General features: G+C 33.1%; 2 protein-coding genes across 2 annotated transcripts; both read left to right on the top strand.

Annotated features, from left to right (window-relative positions):
• Positions 1 to 156: 156 nt before the first annotated feature.
• Positions 157 to 4,312, top strand: LOC101258637 (heat stress transcription factor A-5). The gene is made up of 2 exons (XM_019211568.2): positions 157 to 651; positions 2,946 to 4,312. The coding sequence occupies exons 1-2, from the start codon at positions 421 to 423 to the stop codon at positions 4,149 to 4,151; spliced, it is 1,437 nt and encodes a 478-aa protein (XP_019067113.1). The 5' UTR covers positions 157 to 420; the 3' UTR covers positions 4,152 to 4,312.
• A 4,371-nt stretch (positions 4,313 to 8,683) lies between these two features.
• LOC101258931 (uncharacterized) lies at positions 8,684 to 11,518 on the top strand. Its single transcript, XM_010316444.4, has 3 exons — positions 8,684 to 9,315; positions 10,829 to 11,068; positions 11,250 to 11,518. Exons 1-3 carry the CDS (start codon positions 8,878 to 8,880, stop codon positions 11,259 to 11,261), a joined length of 690 nt encoding a protein of 229 aa, XP_010314746.1. The 5' UTR covers positions 8,684 to 8,877; the 3' UTR covers positions 11,262 to 11,518.
• Positions 11,519 to 11,711: the final 193 nt, after the last annotated feature.

Below are 11,711 nucleotides of genomic sequence, written 5' to 3'. Positions count from 1 at the left end.
ACAAATAATATCGATTCGAAATTTAAACAAGTAGTTTTGACCTGAAATTCAAAACATGATAAATTATTTTGATGTGAATCCAAATAAATCGTACTGATTCAAATTCTAAATGAATCATAAACAGATGCTCAAACGAATTGTACTAACCTAAAATTTGAACGAATGAACTATACTAACTCCAAACTCGAACGAATCTTAATAAATCGATACCCAAATCAAACTTTACTAATTCAAAACTCGAATATCGAATATATCATACTGATCCAAAATCCGAATGAATGGTTCCGACCCGGAACCCGGGTAAGTGAAGACTCAAAAGGGAGTGCAAAACTTTGAAGTCAAGTTCGGACGGCTAAAGCCTTTTGCCTTTAAAAGTTCATTCGTCGTCCGTCGCCGGCGTATTTCTCTCAGTTCAATAAAATGGATGTGATTTCAGCGGCGGTGGCGGCCGGCGGCGGTGGAGGTCCGGCGCCGTTCTTGTCGAAGACATATGAGATGGTGGATGATTCGCAAACTGATGACATCGTATCATGGACTCCGACTGGTCACAGCTTCGTCGTTTGGAATCCTCCAGAATTCGCTCGAATTCTTCTTCCTACTTATTTCAAACACAACAATTTCTCCAGTTTCATTCGACAGCTCAATACTTACGTATGTATTTTCTCTTCCACTTTGACTTCTCTCGAATTGGGTTCAGCTGAAAATTTGGAACATTGAATTGATTTTCCTGTATTTCGAAATGGGTTCTGCTTAAGAATTGAATCTTTGAATTGATTATCGATCTTTCGATATGGGTTCAGCTTAAGAATTGATTTTCTTTCTGTTTCAATGGGTTCAGCTGAATCTTTGAATTGAAGGGTTTAGCTGAAGAATTGGATCATTGAATTTATTTTACTGTATCTGAAATGGGTTCAGCTGAAAAATTGAATCTTTGAATTAAATTTTTGTCTATTGAATTGAATTGAATTGTTGAGTTTGTCATCTTTCTGTTGAATTGGATTCAGCTGAAAAAACTTTGATTGAATTGGTTTTTATGTTGTGATTTTGAGCTACAATATGTGGTTAAAGTTCAGAGTTGAGGTGTTGTATTTCCGTATTTCTATGGTTATTATAGTGGTTTTTTTAATCACGGATGAAATTTAGGTGAATTCTAGCATCTAGCAAGCATGGAATTCTTACTTCAGTTTTCTATGTGATAAGTGGACTTGCTGATTGAGTTCCCTTGAACTTTTTGAGTATAGATGAAGTAGAATGGATTTTGAGGGTTCATATAGCTCAACTAGTTTGGATTGAGACATAGTTGTTGTTTCTGATGAAGTTATTGCTGATGAATAGTTAATCGAAGTGGGGCAATGTCGAGGTGCAAAGTTTTTTGTGAATCTATTAGATAGATATCTAATTATCAGGATCCTTTTTGTTTCCGTTAGAGTGTGAGAGATGGGCTGTTTCATGAGAGGACTGTTATGATGAATTTGTGCTTCAAGACAACAAAATGGAGGCGGAAGTTCTAGCTTCTTTTTTTTTCTTCTTTTGTTTTTTGGTGGGTTATGATAAGTGTGGAGTTGGGAGTATTCAGATAAGGATGGCAGCTGGACCTAGTGGTATGTATATGTGATGGAGCACTTCACTTGATTAGATTTGGTCATCTTAAAGCACTTAAATTGACGTAACTGATAATATCTGTTTTTTTAATAAGTTGTGCTTTTTTGGGTAAGGTAAATGGAGAGGGGGAGGGGGTTATCTTTTCACGTTGGTTTTTTTCTAGGTGTATGGACTTTCTTTGCATGCTTTACACTTGGTATGTATGGAATGCCTCGAACTCGCTTGCGACTAACAAATTCACTTATGCACAAAGAAAAGGTATTAGAAGGGTCCCTTAACCTTTGACATTGTTGACATAAATATATTTTAGAGTAACTTGGCGGTTTCTAAAATTGTTTCTCCAGCTGAATGTACCGGTGGCACCACATTAGTGTTTCTTTGTAACAGATGTCCTTCCAGTGATTCGACATTTTTCTCGACATGTCAACTAAAACCAGTGTGTGCTTCTTCCACAAAAACAACATTCTTTTGGAAGCCACTTTGGTCATGCAAAAGCTGTGTCCTGGTTGCACCTATAGTTTGTACCAGAAGATGTTGGCATCATTCTCTACACATCACAAGGACTAAATCTCTGCATGTCACGTCATACCAGTCATTGGCTGGTGATTTGATATGTGGCTTCCTACCAGACATTCACTGATGATTAATGCTGCGGAAAAAAAATAAACCAAACACACCTTCCTGAGTAGCGGATGAACATTGAAATACATGTGATTGTTTAAGGAAATATCGGAACGTACAAAACAATTTTAGTCAGGGCATTTGAGCAGATGTTCACTTCTGTTTTAAGTATAGTCAGAATTTGCATAATATCTGATGGAACCCCACTAATTTGCTCAAGTTAATCTCCAATTTTTGTCAGATTTATATAATGCTATACGTAACCCTGTGTCTTAAGTGTAGTCGTTGCTGCTTTTTTTTTGTTTGTTGTTCCATGCAATCTGTGAATTTTGAGCTTCACTTCCCTGATGGCTAAAGGGTATTTTTATTGAAGTTTCCGGTTGTCGGATTTATTCCGAGATGATTATCCAAAACCAGTATGGTTTGTACCCCTTACAAATGGTGTTTATATTGCAATAAACGAAACACAAAGATAAATTGTTGTTAAAGTAAATTATTTGCCTAAATTGGTGATCCGTGTTCATAAAATAGAGATATACTATCAATTGTTGACAACAACATTAGCTATACCTCAATCCCAAGTTATTTGGGGTTGTCTATATGAACCTTTCTTAATCCGTTTCGCTACTATTAGGACCGATTGCGCCTGCTCATTGGAGGATTTCAGTGCTGCCATAATTTAATCTAGGATTATTGACATCATAAATATATCTAATTGACAGGGCTTCCGGAAGATTGATCCAGAAAGATGGGAATTTGCCAATGAGGAATTCTTGAAGGACCAGAAGCATCTACTTAAGAACATCCATCGTAGAAAACCCATTCACAGTCATAGTCACCCTCCAGGTTCCACAGTTGATCCAGAAAGAGCTGCATTTGAGGAAGAGATTGATAAACTTACACGTGAGAAGTCTGGACTCGAGGCTAATGTCTCAAGGTTCAGACAGCAACAATCTGCTGCAAAACTCCAGCTAGAAGAACTGACTGGGCGGGTTGGCAGTATAGAGCAAAGACAAGAGAGTTTACTGATATTTGTTGAGAAGGCAATTCAAAATCCTGACTTTGTTGAGCGTCTTGCTCAGAAACTCGAGTCCATGGATATTTCTGCATTTAGTAAGAAGAGACGATTGCCTCAAATCGATAGCACTCAACCAGTCCAAGAAAGTATGTCGGTGGACAACCATAGCAGTTCTAGAGTTGAGTTTGGGAACCTTTCCCATCAAGACTTCTCAAATAAGCTCAGGCTTGAATTGTCACCTGCTGTTTCAGATATCAATGTGCTTTCATGCAGCACCCAAAGTTCGAATGAAGATGGCGGAAGCCCTGCACATAGGAGAATATCTGAAGGATGGTCCAGAGAAGTGCAACTTCGGACGGTAGGAGCTATTTATACCCCTGAAGCAATAGAACTATCAGATACAGGGACGTCTTTTATGTTGAAGATGGATTCATCTCTACCTCATGCTTCAAGCAATGCTGAAAGCTCAAGACTGCATTCCTTGCCACAAAGCCTGACATCCAACGAGGAAGTTGACGGTCACATTTCCTGCCAACTGAATCTTTCTTTGGCTTCATGTCTTTCACAAGTCGATAAAAATCAATACTCAGCGAGGATGCCTCAAATAGGTCAAGAGATAGGTAAATGTTTCGAATCACAGTCTGATGCCAATGACAAAATCCCTCCTACTGATGACAAATCTTTGCCACCTTCACATGATGCAACTACCAACAAGCAAGTGCCTGCAGCTGCTCCTGTTCGTGTGAACGATGTCTTTTGGGAACAGTTCCTTACAGAAAGACCAGGCTGCTCGGATAACGAAGAGGCTAGCTCTAGCTACAAAGGGAACATCTACGACGAGCAAGACGAGAGAAAATCAAATCAAGGAGTAGCTAGTAACACAAGAAAGGTGGAACACCTCACCCTTTGAGTATATGAAGTTGTCATTAACTATCAATCCCTGTTAAAGTTTATTTTTTCCTGTTGTTGTTGTTTTGGAATATATTATTATATGGCTTTGTATGCATGTATACAAATAATATTATGATAAATATACTTCTGAGCAAATAAGATATGTATTTGGTGATGAAATGTTGTTTGATTTTCTTGAGTGTCATATAAAGAATAAAGAACTCATACTCCACTTTCAGCTCTGTAATCGAAAAATAGTCACTATCACGAAGTTTCAAATTCCGTTGGTCCTAGACTATCAACTATGAAATTTGAAACTCTACGATGATTATTTTTCAATTACATAGGCTAAAAAGTGGTTATTCGCGAATTTTATCCATTTTTTCTTCCTTTCTCATTTGGTGTGCTAAAGGTTCTAAAGTTTCAAGCTAACTCAACAACCATATGGCCCCTACTATAATTATGATGTACTTGCCTTCCATTTTACCAAATAAATTGGAGATAATTTTTTTTATTTTACAATTAAAGTTATATTCTTTGTACAATATGAACTCATTTATATAGGCCAATAGTTACTCCTTGGGCAAATAGAATTTTAATTCATTAAAGAGGATGCTCATATCATACTCAATTTTAATTGCAACTTATAGCCATTTAACCACTAAATTTAAAATAGCTATATAATATGCTTGAGATTTAAGTTTTTGGACCAATTCTCATCAAAGAAAAGGAAATGTTGGACCACAAATATGATTACTAAAAATACAAAAAATGAAAACAAAGTTTTTAACTCAAGTCTCTTTAGGGTTTTCAAATTTTTGGTATTATTATATTTTATTAAATTGTTATGTTAATTTAAAAAAAGAAAAGAATTTGCACGAGATATCGTTAAAACTGAAGGTATTAAAAAGATACGATCAATATAATAAAACAAACGTATGTTTAAGGGGCCTACCATTTTCAACTTTCAAGCTAACTCGCAACCTATCAAAATTATGTCTTTAATTTTTTTTAAAAGAAAAACTACCAAAACAATGGTTTATTACGAACTTTTTTTTACCGCTAAAGTTATATTTAATCCGGAGGTCGCAAAATACGATAAAAATCCTTCAGAAACAATCACTCTACCTCTAGAGCGTGCCTCTCTAGGATCTCTCATCTTCTTTTCCTCTCTCAGTGACTCGAACTCATGATGAGTAAAAAGAGGGATGTTTACTATCCGAGCAGCTCTTTCTTATCAAACAATTACTCCCAAACTAGGCAATTTAGAGAATTATAATTCATTAAAGAGGATATATGCTCATGAAATCATATATCATATATTATTATAAGAGGGAACAAAAAAGTTAAAAGTTGAATTACGATTTTACCCTTATTATAAATTAAAATATTATAAAAATATTTAACTATTTAATTTAAATATTAAGTTACATTATTTTATGGAAATGTTAATGACTTTTGCACTTCTTTAGAATAATTCTTAATTAAAATATCTAATTTAATTTATTTTCTTGAATTATTTACCCTTTAAATAGATACATGTATATGATTTATCTTCTAAATTAATTTATGTTCTTAATTAATATTTGTCTTAAATTTTTGTAACACTTGACCTTTCAACTTTGTAAGTGAATCTTCATATTCCAAAGCTAAATATCACTTCCATTAACTTGTCTTCCAAATATTTTAATTTTTTATGATAAAAAGTTGAATGTTTATTACTAAAACTTTGTTTCAATTTGCATTATCAAGAAAAAACAGGAAAAAGATTGTCTTAGAATTTTTCTGTTTTTCGTTGGTTGCGTTATGCTAAACTTGCTCCTATATATGATACTTTATCTTTGTATTTGTAATTTTGTTTTAAGAATATATTTGATTGAAGGGTGTGTTTTTTGCTTTAGAAAATGAGACAAATACAATCATAAAAATAGTGTATAAGACATGCAAAACAATTAATGCCTACAAGATTTTCTAATTTCAAATTATTAATAATTACGTTTATGCATTTTAAATTTTAAATATTTGTAAAGAATCATTCTTACATGTGCTTGTGGATAAAATCTATAGTTTTTCGACAATTTTCATTAAAATTATCATGAGATCCAAATCCCAAAGTCAAAAAAATGATACACCAAAATGCTTAAGAAGTTAGAAGATCTTCTATCCTTTGACCAAATATTGCTCCTATTAATTTTTAACAAAAAAATTTAAAATATATTTTAACAAACTTTTAATTGTAAGAATACTAATATTGTCATTTTGACTCTCCATTAAATTAAAATCTAATTTATTTAATTAAATATTAATATTTTATTTGTATAATTACATAATTTAAATATCAATCATTGCACTTTAAATCTTAGTTATTTCCTTCTAATAAGTTTTTTATTTATAAATTTGAATTACTTAATTGCCTTCTACTTAATGAGAAGGAGAATTTCATCTTTTACTAATTAATGTCAAACATTTTATCTTCTTGAAATGTATAAATATTAATTTAATTTCAACATTTTTATGAGACAAAAAAGACATTTTAAGAAAGTTAATCATAAGATAGTGTGCCTCCATTTTTGTTTTTGCTACTTTATTTTATCTTTTAAAACAAAAATTATTTATCATTTTATTCATCCTTATGAAGTAAACGTGCAACGCGCGTTTCGGAAACTAGTGAAAAAAAAGAAGAAAAAGAAGGTCATACTCATTTTTCATTGCAACCAATATAATTACATAAAATTAATAATAGAGTTTAATTAGACATTTAACCATCAAATCCAAAATAGCAATCTCAATTTGCTTAAGATTCAAGTATTTGGACCACTAATCTTATCAATGAAAAGGTAATTAATATTGGACCACAAATATGATAATCCAAAAATAACCAAAAACATATCATCGGGTACGTTAGGTGAGTGGAGATGAAATATTGAAATTTGAATATCACGAAATTTATTTTTTTTTACTTTCATTAAATTTTTTTTTAAAGAGATTGTTTCCTATTAGTATAAATCAATTTATTGACCATTGATGTAAATGAAAGAGAATAATCATTAGTGATTTGATTTTTTTCTAATTTTCCCACACGAAAAAATAATCATAAGTAAACATCACACCCAACCATATAATGGATTTTCCAATAATGAACTTAATTGAGTGCCAATAGTTACACACACCATGCAAAATGGATTGATAACAATTGAGACTAAAATAGTCCTTCAAAATACACTAATTTGAACTGTTTTAGTCCTCAATATTTGTCAAAATTAAATACTTCTATTATATGCTATATTTACGAAAACTCAACCATATAGTAGTTATATATATATATATATATATATATGTCACATAATTAGCTCATGAGAAGCACGCGAGTTGTTTTAACTAAAGAAAACTACTATCTTAACTTTACTTTTAACGGAGTATAACATTAATTCATTTGATATCTCATATAATAGAGAGTTAAAAGGAAGTATATGATCGATAATGTTCAATTGAGGAATGAATAGGTTGATGTTTAGTTTCACTACTTTTCTTCTATGTAAATAGCTCACGTGGTTCCAATCTCACTTGTAAAATCATACTGAGTATGTTGTTCACGTGCTTTTGATGAGCCGATTCCATCAAAGATAAGTACTACCATGTGGTTTTTTAAAAATAGAACAATGACCAAAAGTGTTCGATTTTGATAATATAAAGAACTAAAAATAGCTTAATTGTATATTTAAAGGACTAGTTTAAACTAACCTTTAAACATAAACAACTTTTCATGTCTTTTTCATAAAGAATTGGGAACCAGCCCAAGTCCAAGACATAAACACAGAGATTTTGTGACCAGCCTAGATCCAACTTACTTTGTGGATATCATATTTCAAAAGTCAAAATCTTGTCTTGAAGCAAAAGCTAGTGGCAAAATTTTGTTTCTAGATGTAGGCCAAACCCAATAAATTTTGATAGAGTCGTAAATATTTTATCCTTAAGATTAACGACAAAAGATATATTTGAATTATTGTTTTTTTATGAGTTTCACATTTTAACTATAAGTTGTTTTTTCTTATCTAAATTAAACTATCACCATCCATTCAGTTATGTGTATTTTAATACATAGATGATAATAGTTCAGATAGAAAAATGAAACAACAGGAGAAAATTCAGATAGATAAAGAGAGCAATCGATAGTTCGAGTGTGAAACTCGATAAAGTGATATTTCAAGTACGTGTTTTTCCACTATCTCTACTCTTAACTAGAGATTTTCATTTCAGCTTTACATATAAAATTTGTTAATATACAATAATTTACTTAAATGATCACCATGTAAATACGCATTTAATGAATAGTTAGTAATAATTCAAGTAAGAAGATGAAACGATCTTTATCAGATACGAAAGTGAACAAATTGGAGTTAATATGAGAAACTCGTGATCAAAAGTGATAATTTACGTGTGTGTTTTGATCATTAACAAGAGATTTTAGATTTGAATCTGTTGTCTTTATTAAACAATGAAATAAATTTTCATCTTAATCACATTCTAATATCGATATCAGAGGCCGAACGAAAACCTAAAACAAAGAAAAATCAAGAATGGTGGTGGGTCACTCTCACTACTCACCCCCACAATCCTCCCATGACTATTGAGTAGCAAAGTAGGTGTATGTAATAGGATGATCCCTACACCATTAATGATTCCTCACTAGTTATAAAATTTTCACACACCCTGGAATCTCACTTTCACAGCCCAATCCAAAAAAAATGACAACACCAGGGGAAAAGCTACAAGAACTTCAACCTCAAACTCACAAAATGCAAAAATCCCAACTTTACTTCAATCCATTGAAGACCCTTTTCTTCTTGCTTCTTTTCAGCCATGCCCAGATGAGATTTTGTTCTGGGGTTTCAGTTCTTGACCTTAAATCAGTTAAAGATAGTAACTTTAACCTAATGGGGAAAAGGGGTTGTTCAGAAAAGCTTCAAGAATGCTCAGAAATGGTGGATGAAGAAGATATGATGGATAGTGAAAGTAATAGAAGGGTTTTGCTTATGCAAAAAAAGTACATTAGTTATGGTACATTGAAGAGGGATTTGGTGCCTTGTAATACTCCTGGTGCTTCATATTATAATTGTAAAGCTCCTGGTGCAGCTAATAATTACAACAGAGGATGTGAGATTATTACAAGGTGTGCTAGGGAGGTCAGTGACATCAAATCTTGAAATCTTTAGCTGAGAAATTTTATGCAATGGAATTGGTAAAAAGTTCTATTTTCTGCTCTCTTGAATATTGATTTAGTTATGTTTGGGACTTGTGGGGGTGGGTTTTTTTGTTGCTAATGGTGTATACTAGTATAAAAATGTAACCAATGTTGCCAAATATTTTTTTTTGGTTCTATGTATATTATATGCTCCCAATCTGTTTCTATGCATTGGCATTGTTTATTTGGATAACTTTTTGGCTGCTATAGTGAAATGTGTTCATACCATGAAAAATCGGCTCTTGAAAGAACTTGGCCATTATAGTGAAATGTTGGTATAGAGGATGACTAAAAGGCATTTAGGGTCTCAAATTTATTTGGATGTTAATCATAACAGCAGGGGAATTTTAAGCAAAGTCAAGTTTTGATCTTTCACACGTTTAGTATTCTTTGTGATTTCATTTGATCCACAAGAGTGACTTCCATTTGTTAACGATCCGATGATTTCTGTTGTGTGTTACGTGCAAATTTGTGTTGAGCAGAGTCTTACATCTTTTCTGCTGCTCTTTTGCGAAACAAAAGATGATTCTTTATGTGTATTATGATGTTCAACTTCTGTCACAGACTTCCACATCAGTTTGAATGTTTTTAGGCTATAATGTAAAGAGAAGTTTAACATTGTTTCTAGGAGAATGTCATGTCCGTATGTGTCTGATGCGTCAATTTTTGGGCAAGTGATTTGTCTCTAATAGACTTTAGATGTATATTGAGAGGCCAACGGGTAGAATTTTGGGGAATGCTAATAGTCAAGAAGGTAAGGCTATTTTGTATCCTCTATTGGTTAGGGGTGCTTGTCTATGGAGTATTTTGTGGAAATGACGTGAAGTGGATGCCGTATAAGACTTTCTTGAGTCGGATTTTAGAAAGGATAGGTGTGCAGGGAGCACGGGAGCGAAGCACCTGTGTGAAGGAAAACTAAGGAAGAAAGTACTAGAAAAGAGATTAACATGGTGCTTAGGAAAGATCAGTAGTAGTCGAATAATGACAAGAAATAATCCTTCAATGAGGATGGTTCTTCTATATATGGTTTCTCTTCTTTCAGTATAATCTTTTGGAGCTGGGGAGGGTGGCGACATTTGCTGATTTCTGTAGACGGATTATCAGCACGACTGATCAAAGAAATACTAAGAAGATTTGCACTACTGGAAAAATTACAAGCCTTTATGATCACACTAAAAGAATTACTTGAGATTTGAATAGTTTCCTGCAATATTTAGTTCATTAGCTTACCTTCAACCATTAGGAAGCTGATATCCTTCATTTTTTCGGAATTATCTACTTGTTTCTGCTTTCTATGTCAATCAGTATTGATGATACAGAACTAGTGTCTATCTATCTTTGCTAAACAATATCAAGAAAGCTTAGTAGTTGTCATTATCATGCGTAAAACAGATGGTTTTCTAAAGGTGGTTTCTTGATTAATTCAACTCATCTAGTCTTCTCGGCTATGTCAGGAGTTCATTCACGCGCTGAGAAGACATTCTTTTTTCTTGGAACAATTCGTCTTTATTTGCGTGAAGATGTACCAAAAATGTGAAAAGGTTGAAATATACAATGCACTTGCTGAAAAAATGTTAGATAAAGGTCCTCTTCTGATTCAACCCACCCCCCATACTGGAGCCCGGCATACTGGCCCGGAGTGGCCGGGTGGGTTGGGCTTGTCCTTGCACGGCCCACTTGCCACCCTTATACTGGTATTTCTTTAACTTTATATTCCCATCTAGTTGGAGTTGTTTAGTTCAACTTCTAAATAGAGACAAAGTATTTGAAGCATAAACTATCCATACTAACACCAACAGACAGAAGTAGATCATCTTTTTTTTCTTTTTTTTTGTCTTCCTGTCATGTCTCACAAAATAATGGTTCTTTATCCAGTGGACCAACTAGTTGCTATATCTCGAAACTCAGTGGAGACAAAACGTACTAGGTGATTTCCTTGCACCCCTAAGCCGTTGCCGTGGCAGGTAGAGTTACCGGTACATGTGTTGGTGGGAGGTAGCAGTTATCTGATGAAATAGTTGAGCGAGATATCGTTGCAGTAAATTTTAAATTTACAGAGGAAATAATTTCATTTTTTTTACTTTATCTAGAAAATTTATAATAGTAGTAGTACTATATTCATCTACATTAATTAGCAGAATAAATGCATGCCTACTAGTAGAGAAATTATTAATATCTATACTGACATATCTCTATTTGGGTTGGTGGAAAGTAGAAAAAGAAACTAGTATGCCTTATTAATGTAAAATGTTTTTCACATCCATGATATCTAGATTTTATCATAAGGTATCTATTAATAGTATATGATAAGGTAAAAGGAAAATTTAGAATACTTCT

This window comes from Solanum lycopersicum, chromosome 12 (assembly GCF_036512215.1).
Source record: "Solanum lycopersicum chromosome 12, SLM_r2.1".
NCBI classification, from domain to species: Eukaryota; Viridiplantae; Streptophyta; class Magnoliopsida; order Solanales; family Solanaceae; genus Solanum; species Solanum lycopersicum.
Note: the sequence above shows the minus strand (reverse complement) of the source record. Positions and strands in the feature narration are given on the sequence as shown.